Source organism: Dipodomys spectabilis, unplaced genomic scaffold, assembly GCF_019054845.1.
Source record: "Dipodomys spectabilis isolate Male_0828 unplaced genomic scaffold, ASM1905484v1 ptg000721l, whole genome shotgun sequence".
Taxonomy (NCBI): Eukaryota; Metazoa; Chordata; class Mammalia; order Rodentia; family Heteromyidae; genus Dipodomys; species Dipodomys spectabilis.
In genome coordinates this window covers 5,992-18,669 of record NW_024871398.1, presented here as the reverse complement: position 1 = coordinate 18,669, position 12,678 = coordinate 5,992, and the positions used below count along the sequence as shown (strand labels likewise).

At 46.4% G+C, this 12,678-nt stretch overlaps 1 protein-coding gene across 1 annotated transcript in view; it reads right to left on the bottom strand.

The window, feature by feature from the left end:
* The window catches only part of Pde3a (phosphodiesterase 3A), a gene marked incomplete at its 5' end in the record, with an annotated part of 37,637 nt that extends 26,234 nt beyond the window's left edge, over positions 1-11,403 (bottom strand). The window contains 4 exon segments of the mRNA XM_042672536.1: positions 1,711-1,930; positions 7,022-7,146; positions 10,266-10,423; positions 11,149-11,403. Of these exon segments, the coding sequence (XP_042528470.1) occupies positions 1,711-1,930; positions 7,022-7,146; positions 10,266-10,423; positions 11,149-11,403 (758 nt within the window).
* Positions 11,404-12,678: the final 1,275 nt, after the last annotated feature.

Below are 12,678 nucleotides of genomic sequence, written 5' to 3'. Positions count from 1 at the left end.
GAGACTCTGATCTCCAATAAACCACCAGAAAACCAGAAGTGGCGCTGTGGCTCAAGTGGTAGAGCTCCAGACTTGAGCTGAAGAGCTGAGGGACAGCGCCCAGGCCCTGAGTTCAGGACCCAAGATCAAAAAAAAAAAAAAAAAAGAAAAGAAAAGCAAAGAAATAAAACGACATAATAATACAAGGAAGTATAAAATAAAAAAGGAAAGGAGATAAAATTAAAACTGTAGTAAAAGAAACACACATAAAAACAATAAAATGAAAGTAATTAAAATAAAATAAAATTAAAAATAACATAATGAAGTGATATAATAGAAAATATAAAAGTAACCAGGCGCTGGTGGCTCACGCCTGTCATCCCAGCTGCTCAGGAGGCTGAGATCTGAGGATCACATTCAAAGCCGGCCCAGGCAGGAAAGTCCATGAGACTCTTTTCTCCCATGAACCACCAGAAAACTGGGAAGTGGCGCTGTGGCTTAAAGTGGTAGAGCACCAGCCTTGAGCTGAAGAGCTCAGCAATAGTGCTCAGGCCCAAAGTTCACGTTCCATGACTGACAAAAGAAGAAAGAAAGAAAGAAAGAAATATACACGTAATGAAATAAAGGTAAAGGAAGGTAAAATAATGTTACAACAGAAAGTAAAATAAAGTAGTATAACATATGGTAAAACAAAGTAAAGCAATGTAATAAACTAAAATAAAACTAAAATAAATAAAATAGAATCACTTTTATAAAGCTGTCATGGAAGGCAACAGAATAGCCTTTGGAGAGGAGAATGATAGTGGACACCACTTTCGTATTATTATTGTTGTAGTTGTATAGGTGGTACTGAGGACTCGAACCCAGGGCCTCATGCATGCAAGGCCAGCACTCTACCACTGAGCCACCTGCCCAGCCCTACTCTGCTTTTGGATAAAGAGACAAGCCAAGTTGGTTTTCCATATAAAAATAATTTCAGGGGGGAAAAGAAGTTAAAAAAAAATAAAGATGAGCTGATAAATGACATTTAACTTCCACAAAGAGTTGTGGCTTGCATCTCAATTTTATGCATAGGGTCATAAAATCTCCACCTCTGTGAACTCGTATTCCAGATCTGAATATCCACGCGCAACTAACATTCAGTGATCATCAGCAGGTTTAGGAAATACAGGAGTCATCAGTGATCAGACTTGAAACGCTCCTTGTTACGCACACACCAAAAAGTTCACTAAAATGAACGGCTCAAGGCAGAGCTCTGGGTGGAAAGCAATAACAATTCTGGTTTTCTGGGTGTTCACTGGAGATCAGAGTCTCACGGACTTTCCTGCCCGGGCTGGCTTTGAACCGTGATCCTCAGATCTCAGCCTCCTGAGTCGCTGGGATGACAGGCGGGAGCCACCCGTGCCTGACTCAACTTCCATTTTTAAAACGATGGGTGAAAGCATTCTCTATCAAGCGGCCCCCACACACAACTAAGAATTGGGTGCCATCTTTAAAGATCAGTGGATACAGATAGATGGCCTACAGACTAACGTTTCTATTAACACTGAGGTACCAAAGTTTCCATCCTAGCCTGTTGAACCCAGGTCATGTACATTGCTCTTTCTCGTTAACCGGAAGAGGGCGCTCTCTCCCCACGCTGTGGAGAGGAAGGGTAGCCATGGCTGTAAGAGAAGCTGTTATTGTTTGTTATCTTGAAAGTCCAGTAAGTCAATAAACCATTTTGCCCACCTGCTACATATGACGGGCAGAGGCAGGGCTGGAGGGGACAGGTCGGGAGCACTCTGGGTGTAGGTTAAGGCTTTGTGAGGAGCTGGGCCTTGTTGGGCCCTGGTGTCTGCAGTTTCTGGAAATTGCTCTGCAGAAACTTTGCTTCCGGGGCTTGTTTCGGGCGTGCCCGGGACTGGAGAGGTGCAGGGCGATGGAAGGGGTGAGATCTTCGCCAGGGCACCTGAGCGAGAGAAGGAGTTATTATGGCACTAAAAGAAAAAGAGAGCCACAAGTACCGTGGCTCACACCTGTCATCCCAGCTACTCAGGAGGCTGACGGGGTAGAGGATCGCGGTTTGAGGCCAGCCTGGGCCAGGAAAGGCTGTGAGACTCTCATCTCCACCAAAAAAACCTAATCCCCTCCCCCGCCCCAAATAAAACAACCCAGAAGTGGAGCTGTGGCTCAAAATGCCATCCTTGAGCACAAAGAAGCTCAGAGACAGCGCCCAGGCCCTGAGTTCAAGCCCCACCACCACCACCACCAATAAAATTCTGTTCAAATGTGCAGACATTTGCACTCCTTAGCAAAAGCACACGTATTTTGAAGACTCCCGAAAGACTGCTGAAATGCAGTAACCGTAATTTGTGAGTAGCTAGGCTGACAGGTGTGAACCATGGGTGCCTTGCTGGCTATGGGTTCTTGTGGAAATACCGAACTATGGTACTAAAGACACTACCATACAAACCTCTCCTCCAAAGCAGCCACGAGGAGGAGAAAACCACACACTTGAAGGCTGGAACGAAGGGAGAGCCCAGCCATGCCCGGAGGTTCCATGTCTGCCACCAGTCCCTTTTCTTGTCTTTTTCTTGTCCTTTCTCTCTCTCTCTTTTTTTCTTTTTACTTCTTTTCTCTTTGCTTTTTATTTTCCTTTCCCTTTTCACTTCCCCTTTTTCCTCTTTTCTCTTTATTTCTTTTTCCTTTTTATTCCCTTTTTTTTTCTTTTCATTTCTGGTAGTGCTAGAGTTTGAACTCTGGGATTTACACTTGTTGGGCAAACTCTCTACCCCTTGAGTCAGGCGTCCAGGTATATTTTGGCTTTTAGGTTAGTTTTCTAATAGAGGTCTTGATCTTGCCTAGGGCTTACCTTAGACAGCGATTCTCCTATCCCAGCCTCCTATGGAGCTGGGATTATAGGAGTTCGCCACCACACTTGGCCAGACCTCCTTTTCCATTTACACTTTGACATTTTCTTTTTGGGTCACACAATTTAGGCAAGAGGACAGTGGAACATGTCCTTCTCGGTTTTATCATATAGTAAGCTTTTTTTTTGGGGGGGGTGGTCAGTCATGGGGCTTGAACTCAGGGCCTGGGCGCTATCCCTGAGCTTCTTTTGCTCAAAGCTGGTGCTCTACCACTTTGAGCCACAGCTCTACTTCAGGTTTTCTGGTGGTTCATTGGAGATCAGAGTCTCATGGATTTTCCTGCCTGGGCTGGCTTTGAACCACGATCCTCAGATCTCAGCCTCCTGGGTAGCTGGGATGACAGGCGTAAGCCACCAGCACCTAGCATCATTTTGTTTAGAAATGTTGTCTGATGTAACTGGAGAGACAAGACTACTAAAACAAAGTTCTTGAGTTTTCTTCTGCTTAGCCAAGGACAAGCCCCTCCCAAATTCCTAGTGTTCTAAATTAGCAATTTGCTGTCCTTGATTTTCCTCATGTCTATGGTCATTAGAACAAAAGGAAGAATGGAAGAGGGACTATGTCAGCCTGGGGGAAGGTCTTAACTTTCTTTTTTTTTTTTTTTTTCTGGGTCCGGTCGTGGGGCCTGAACTCTGCCTGGGCGCTGTCCCTCAGCTCTTCAGCTCAAGGCTAGCGCTCTACCACTCGAGCCACAGCGCCACTTCCAGCTTTTTTCTTTTTGCTTATGTGGTGCTGGGGAATCGAACCCAGGGCCTCAGGCATGCAAGGCAAGCGCTCTACCACTGAGCCACCTGCCCAGCCCAGGTCTTAACTTTCTTGAGCCTCAGTTTTCTGATCTGAACTTCCTTCTTGGCCAACAGAGGAACATGGATGCTGAGATGCATAATTCTCTTGATTTACATATTATTCTCTCGTATTTTAATCCTATCCTTAAATAAACCTTTGAAACATGGCGTGCTGATCTAGAAAACAACATGCGTACAATGTTTGTTTGGTTGACCCAAGATTCTCAAATTTATTTGTGTGCCACTTTTATGAGATTGCAGACTTTCTGACAGTTTTCTTTCTAGAATATATTGGTCATAAATTCCTTCACTGAAGATTTGGCCAGGGTCTGGCTTCTTGACATGTCTTAATTCATTCCTATTTTTACAAGATAGATTTGCTAAGAACAGAGCATTGGGCTGACTCGTATTCACCCCAAACTTTGAAGAAAATATTCTTGTTGTTGTTGTTGTTATTTTGTTGTTTTGGTTTTGGTCAATTGTGAGGCTTGAACTCAGGGCCTGGGCGCTGTCCCTGAGCTCTTTCACTCCAGGCTGGCGCTCTACCACTTGAGCCACAGCGCCACTTCTAGCTTTTTGGTGATTCATTGGAGATCAGAGTCTCACGGACTTTCCTGCCCCGGGCTGGCTTTGAACCGTGATCCTCAGATCTCAGCCTCCTGAGCTGCTGGGATGAGAGGCGGGAGCCACCAGCACCTGGCCTCTTATTTCCAAAGAACCACCAGAAAACTGAGTGGATCTGTGGTTCAAAGTGGCAGAGCGCCAGCCTTCAGAGAGAGAGAGAGAGAGAGAAAAAACAAAACAAAACCAGGTCCTGAGTTCAAGCTCCATGACTGACAAACTTATTTTAAATAAAAATAATTAACCTACTAATATCTCCATCCTTTTAGGGACCCACAAAGCATTTCATAGTTGCTGTATTTTCTGTTCACTCGTAACTTAAGGTGCTTCTTAAACATGGACGATCGTGGGTGGGAGACTCTAAGTTTGACTTGATCTGTTCAAACCTCAGGGCTGGGCTGGCAAGGTGGCTCAGTGGTTGAGTGCTCGCCTAGCATGCATGAAGCCCCGGGTTCGATTCCTCAGTACCACACACGCAGAAAAAACCGGAAGTGGTGCTGTGGCTCAAGTGGTAGAGCGCCAGCCTTGAGCCAAAGAAGCTCAGGGACAGCGCCCAGGCCCTGAGTTCAAGTCCTAGGACTGGCAAAAAAAAAAAAAAAAACCAGGGTTTTCATGATGCTTTCCTTCCATACTTATCTTCAGCAGAGACAAGAAATGCTACGGCCCCAGGATCACCTTAACGGCCCTGTAAGAGTGCTCTCGTTAAAGTGGAAATCTTCCGATGAAGTTCTTTCTCTCTGCTGGAATCCCACACGTCTGTGTGTCCCTCCTTCCCCACACTCATCCGTGAGACAATCCCCCCAGCAATCCCAGCGGCGCACTTCCTACCTTATCCTACTTTGCCTGACCCTAGAGAAAGTTCCATTCTATTCTTCAGGTCCCGGAGAACTTCTCAGTTGAACGAACATCGCCCGAAAGCAGGGGCCACGGGATTGGTGGCTGGGAAGTCAGATCACCTCCTAAGGGCTTCTCTTAGCAATAGAATCGCAATCAAACTCCTACTTCTTTGGGAGGAAAGGTCTTCCTGTCCTCCACGGTTGAGATTTAAATCGAGGGTTTGGGGGAAGCAGTTTATCTAGTGCAAAGCGAGTCATTAAAAGTAAAGAAAGTTCTGAGCCTTCTTATCTAGTTGGAATAAATCAATAGTGTCTCTTAAAATCCACAGTGTAGCCTGCTACCAGGAGCTCACATTTATCACCCTAGCTACTCAGGAGGCTGCGATCTGAGGATCACGGTTCAAGGCCAGCCTGGGCAGGAAAGTCTGTGAGACTCTTACTTCCAAGGAACCACCAGAAAACCGGAAGTAGAGCTGTGGCTCAAGTGGTAGAGCTCCAGCCTTGAACAAAAAAGTTCAAGAACAGTGCCCAGGCCCCAGGTCTAAGCCCCAAGCCCAACACACAGACACAAATAAATTAACAGTGTATATTTCACAATCGTCTCCTGAAATGTTAATACAATGCAAGCCTTACTTAGAAATTCCTTGTAAAACTATCATCGCTATAAAGATTTCTACTGATGATGTTGCATTTGTACTAAACCCATGCTGGTTGGGAGAAGAAAAGCCAATAAAAAGAACTTAAAAAGTGAATAGAAAGGCTGAGTAGAAAAGCTAAGACATGTCTGTGTGTGTGTGTGTGTGTATGTGTGTGTGAGTGTGTGTGTTCAGAAAAACAAATGCTACCAAGGCAAAATACGTAGTTCTAAGGAATTTAGTTCTCAGAAAGGAATCTTAAAATCCTGCAAGTCTTTTTCCCCCTTTCTGAACATTATTTACTGACTCTTGGCAATGGAGGAAGGCGAATGGGAGCTGGCCACTGGGGGCTCGCGCCTGTCATCCCAGCTACTCAGGAGGCTGCGATCTGAGGATCACAGTTCAAAACCAGCCAGGGCAAGAAAGTCCATGAGACTCTTATCTCCAATTAGATCACAGAAAAAAAAGTCCTAAATGGAGCTGGGGTTCAAGCAGTAGAGATCTAGCCTTGAACTAAAGGAGGTCAGGGACAGTGCCTAGGCCCAGAGTTCAAGCCTTAGGATCAGCAAAAAATAAGAAAGGAAGAAAGGAAGAAAGAAAGAAAGAAAGAAAGATAGAGAGGAAGGAAAGAAAGAAAGGAAGGAAGAAAGGAAGAAAGAAGGAAGGAAAGAAGAAGAAGAAAGATAGGAAGGAAGGAAGGAAGGAAGGAAGGAAGGAAGGAAGGAAAGGAAAGGAAGAAAGAAAGGAAGGAAGGAAGGAAGGAAGGAAGGAAGGAAGGAAGGAAGGAAGGAAGGAAAGAAAGGAAGAAAGGAAGAAAGAAAGAAAGAAATATAGAGAGGAAGGAAAGAAAGAAAGAAAGGAAGGAAGGAAGAAAGGAAGAAAGAAGGAAGGAAAGAAAGAAAGAAGAAAGAAAGATAGGAAGGAAGGAAGGAAGGAAGGAAAGAAAGAAAGAAAGGAAAGAAAGAAATATAGATAGAAAGGAAGGAAGGAAGAAAGAAAGAAGGAAGGAAAGAAAGAAAGAAAGAAAAGAAAGAAAGAAAGAAAGCACCTAGCATTATGGCTAGAGCTTTTAGCAATTTCATAAGGTAATGACATTTTTTTTTAAATTAAGAGTTTGACCCATGATCCTCCGATCTCAGCCTCCTGAGCAGCTGGGATGACAGGCGGGAGCCACCAGCTCCTGGATCCGGTCTATTCTCCTTCATCCACAGAAATACTGGCGACTTGATAACTCACAGAGTTATGTCACTTACCTGGGCGATTTTGCTTTTTGCCCCTCACGTGATTCGCTGCAGGAACAGTGTAAGACGAAGTAAAGGATCGGCTTTTGCTGAGGGTCATGATCACGGGCTTATTCCAAGAGTCAGAGATCACGGCACTGCGAAGGTGCGAGTTGTAGAAAGAGAAAGAAATGCTTCATTTGTTCGTGAACAGAGCTGACCAGAATCCACCCACCATTCACCAGGGTGGATTTTCCCATCGAATAGTGTCTGGGCTTTATGGATAAAGTGTATTTGTTTAGAAGAACAGAATCAGACCCTGATCGTACAAGAGGAGGTATAACCAAATCACGCAATTGACCTGTCAGCAAAGGAGGGTATAGGACACTTCATTCATAAGAACCAAATCTATACTCCTTAGACTTCTGAAATCATGTTGCTATAGATTGTTCTAGAACAACCTCGCAGATAACTGGCTCAGAAGTGATGTGCTTACAGAATCATAAATGACATAATGTTTATACTCCAGTATTCTTTTTGTGTGTGTGTGTGTCGGTCGTGGGACTTGAACTCAGGGCCTGGGTGGGTGCTGTTCCCTGAGCTTTTCTTTGCTCAAGGCTGGTGCTCTATTACTTGAGCCACAACTCCAGTTTTAAGTTTTTTGGTGGTTCATTGGAGATAAAAGTCTCATGGACTTTTCTGCCTGGGCTGGCTTTGAACCTCAATCCTCCGATCTCAGCCTCCTGAGTGGCCGGGATGACAGGCGGGAGCCACCAGTGCCCGACTTCGGCATTCTTTATTGTGTATTGGTGGATCTATGTGCAAACGTTAATTCGGTTGTAAAACCACTCAAAGAGAAGAAAGACTTCCGTGCAGTATTTGCAGGCAACAGACTCCATTAGCTTATTATTTCTTTCCATTAGTGATAGCCAGGAAAGAAATCGATAACCCAATTATGGCCCCTTGTAAATACGTTAATGAGGAGTCTGGTACTAATGACATTTACCAGGACAAAGGTACCGGGCCGTCTTCGTGCATGAAATTGGTTGTTGCTGTTTCTTCCATCAAAGTTGCTTACTGTAAATAAATCTGGAATGAACAGATCTATAGAGGGTCGGATTATGGAATGTTCTAGAAGTCAGGGAATTAATGGTTATAGGCATTTTGAAGGGATTCCCGATCGCTGTTTCTCCGTCTGCATTACCCAAATCATTCTAGGGGAAATCTGCAATGCTCTCGGTTCTGATTTAGGTGAGAAAGGAATTTGGGAATTGTGATATTCATCTTGGAGAGCTCCAGGAAAAAATAATAATAATATTTGGTCTCTCTTTAGCGAACACCTGTGGGCCTCTCGAAATGTGGCTAAATTTGGCGCTGGGTAAAAATTTCCATTTCAAATCTATCATTTGTATGAATGTTAATGGAAAATTTGATCTTCCTCCAATCTGAGAGCGTCACCGTAAGCAGGCCGGGCCCGAATGCTGTGTGAGCGCTTTATTGTAGATAAATCTAAAATTGATGAAATTATAGGCTCGAGGGTAGACAGACTGTCAGAGAAGCTGCATAATTATTGCAGTACCCGTTGGAAGGTTCCGGAACCAAACTGGTTCTTTCCTGCAAGCAATGATGGAAATGCAGCGCTCAGATGCTACAGACTGAATTCCAAACAGAAGCACGTGCTGGTGTGGAATGAAAGATACTCAGGGTCAGGACCTGGCCAGTGGCTCACGCCTGTCATCCCAGCTACTCAGGAGGCTGAGATCTAGAGGATTGTGGTTCAAAGCCAGCTCTGGGAAGGAAAGTCTATGAGCCTCTGATCTCCAATGAACCACCAGAAAACCAGACGTGGCGCTGTGGCTCAAGTGGTAGAGCGCCAGCCTTGAGGGAGAGAGCTCAGGGACGGCGCCCAGGCTCTGAGTTCAAGCCTTACAACTGATTTTTTTTTAAAGCTAAGTTGTCTTCAAAATGAATTCCCCATCTTCATAACGGTGGGGGGGGGGGAACCCTTTTTATCACTTTTAGGATTTGCACTGGGTAATTTTTAGGGGGGGACAGGGGGAAAATCTACAGCAGGCCAAAACATCCACGAGTATTTTTAGAGGCTGAGTGGGCCACGCTATTCCTTATCTCCCTGAAAAATATTTGAGGGCGAGGATTTATTTTTTAAGGCAGCGGAGCAAGATCCCTGACAGTTAAGCTCGTGAAATTTCTTGGTATTCTCTTCCTTGGGAGATTTCCATTTCAAACACCTCCTCTCCCCCAACTGATCTGAGAGACAAAAAGCAAAGGGGGTGGGAATGAGATTTGAGGAGAAGTAACAAAGGGCAGCAGGAAGGAAGGAGGGAAGGAAGGAAGGAGGGAAGGAGGGAAGGAGGGAGGGAGGGAGGGAGGGAGGAAGGAAGGAAGGAAGGAAGGAAGGAAGGAGGGAGGGAGGGAGGAAGGAGGGAAGGAGGGAGGGAGGGAGGGAGGAAGGAAGGAGGGAAGGAAGGAAGGAGGGAAGGAGGGAGGGAGGGAGGGAGGGAGGAAGGAAGGAAAGAGAGAGAGAAAAGGAAGGAAGGAAGAGAGAGAGAAAGAAAAGACAAGACTCTATTTCAAAGGCATAAATGGATTTTTCGTGGAAACATTCTTTGCAAAGAAAATCATCGACCTTACGCCATGACAGAAAATTTGGGCAAAGTTCACTGGTAAAATAAGAAACACGTCTGGTCATAAATCTCCAGGTTATAATTCACTTCCTTAAGCAATGCTTAGCAGTATTATTAAATGCCATTTATCAATGCTAGCTGGTACAGGAAGTGAGTATACTCTCTCCCTCTCTCTCTCTCTTTCTACACACACATATGTAGTGAGTATGCCTATGTGTATTTGTATGTGTGTGCGTATACACAGACATCCATGTACATTGTGTGTGTGTGTGTGTGTGTGTGTGTGCTGGTTATTTTCCAGATAGCAGGTCTCATTCGGTGCCCAGGTCTCTTGGACTTTGATCCTCCTATTCATGCTGTCTTTTTGGCACAAACATGACAGGCCTGGACCACGGCACCCATTTCTGTATTTCCTGCAGCCGCAGACAGAGAGAGTCTGGTGAGCTCTGTGTGGCCTGGGCTCACCTTGAACCCCAGACCCTCCAGTGGCTGGTATTACAGGCATGAGCTACCACGCTCGGCAGGCGCTCGGTTGACCTCCGGTGGACTGGTTGCTGTCTGACCCTATGTGTTGTGGTAATAGTTCAAGGTGACTTTGGGGACATGTTCTGGGGGGTGAGGGGGAATCTGACCTGGGCGAAGAGGCTTCCTGCACCTTGGTGCTGCTGGTACCCTGGTCCCTCCGCACGGGGGCAGGCTCCAACGTGGGGAGGCCCGTGGCTGACGTGGTAGTAGTCCAGGTGGAGGACACTCTGCGCAGTAAGCCGGGGGGCAGATTCTTCCTCAGGCGCTAGGAGACAGCGTGCAGTTATTTTACTTTACTTATTTATTTTTGCCAGTCCTGGGACTTGAACTCAGGGCCTGGGCGCTGTCCCTGTGCAATTTCCCTCAAGGCTGGTGCTCTACCCCTCGAGCCACAGCTCCATTCCCGGTTTTCTGGTGGTTCATGGGAGATGAGTCTCACGGACTTTCCTGCCCGGGCTGGCCTCCAACTGAGATCCTCTAGATCTCAGCCTCCCAAGGAGCTGGGATGACAGGCGGGAGCCAACCGTGTCCGGTGTCTTCTTCTTTTATTTTTTGATCACCGGGCATCTCTGACACGCAACGTCTCTGGCTGCAGCGTGGAAAGAGGGGAGCACTTGCTGAACTGGAAGGGGACCTCCAGGGAACCATTTGGGGGAGTCTTGGTTTCAATATGTATGCAAATATAGGACTAAAGGGCCAGGCGCCGGTGGCTCCCGCCTGTCATCCCAGCTACTCAGGAGGCTGAGATCTGAGGCTCACAGTTCAAGGCCAGCCCCGGGTAGGAAAGTCCATGAGAGTCTCCTCTCCAGTGAGCCACCAAAAAAAGCCAGAAGTGGCGCTGTGTGGCTCCCAGGGTAGAGCACCACCCAGCCTTGAGCGAAAAGAGACGCAGGGCCAGCGCCCAGGCCCTGAGTTCAAGCCCCAGGACCGCGGCGCACGCACAGCAACGGTGAACAGAAGCTCGTGGAGTTGTTCAAGGCCGCCACCCACCTTGGGCACGGCCTGCTTGTCCCTGTCGGTGCTTTCCTCAGAGTCGGAGCAGGCGTAGTCGCCGAAGGCCAGCAGCGGGCCGGCCCTGGGCCTGTGCACGGCCTGGAAGGTGAGCTGGGTGCTGAGCAGGTTGCTCACGGCTCTCAGGGAGGTGCACACGCTGGGGGGCAGGGAAGGGTCGGCCAGGAGGTCGGTGATGAGGCCGTGGGCCTCCCCCATCACCGCGATGTCCACCGTGATGCTGGTTCCTGAGGACTGAGATGCCAGACCAGCACAGGGTCAGGATGGGACCAGGCCGAGATGGGTAGCGCACAGCATGAATCTCGGCTTTCTCTTGTCCGCCCACTAATAACAACACAGCTGGACGATGCTACCATCTCAGTACCAAGTCACCTGCCCGCCTCTTTTTTTTTTGGGGGGGGGGTACAAAGTTTGCTCAAGGAGATTGGGAGGACTTTTTACTATTTCCATAACATTTTTGACACCCCCCCCTCCAAGAAAATAACGTATCATGATTTTATTTAGTGAATTTAGCCGACAGGATTACACGGGTTTTGAGGAAACATGATCTTTCTTTTTTTTTTTTTTTGGTGGAAGGTTCGATTTGGGTTCAGCAGATCTCAAAATGGACTTAAACAGGTTTGCTGAACCTCAACTCCTCCGTACAACTAACCACGATTAAAAATGAACGTAAACGAAGTAAAACAATGCGATTTAAGCTTTTGTTTTAAAACTCTTAAAATGAGCTGTTTAAAAAAAAAATCTTTTCGTGAATAAAAAGGAATGACTTCCGGGGGCGTTGGTGGCTCACGCCTGTCATCCCAGCTCCTCAGGAGGCTGAGATTTGAGGATCACGGTTCAAAGCCAGCCTGGGCAGGAAAGTCCATGAGACTCTGATCTCCCAGGAGCTACCAAAAGCCAGCAAGTGGAGCTGTGGCTCAAATGGTAAGAGCACCAGCCTTGAGCCAAGACAAGCTAAAGAATAGCACCCAAGTCCTGAGTTCGAGTTCTAGTACTGGCATCAAAAAAATGAGTACATAAATAGGTACTGTTTCGTAATCAGAAAATCATCATCATCCTGAGGCAAACCGTACGGTACTCATGAGATGGTTCTAATGAGGATACCGGTGGAGAAATGCTTGTGTGACAGCATGGTAGACAAGAAGAATGTATGTGTTTACCCACAGAGAAACCAACTGTCAAAGTGATCGTGAACCACGCACATTTGCAAGAAAAGAACCTGTCTTCTCTCCATCCCCCCTCGACACAAAGGACACCCCAAAATCAGATATCCTGCAGCCTGGACTGTGGCTTCCTATGCTAAACCAAATCCCCAATGTCTTCATTCCAGGTCCTAAATAAATACGTCATTCGAATGCTTAATTCCATCACATGACCGATTTTCTTTGCCTTAGGAGGCCTAAAGTGTACACAAGAAAATGACTATACATAAGTATATCGATGAGCCACAGTGACAGCTTCATGATAGACAATTATGTGTGGTTTATACATATTATTAATTATGTGTGT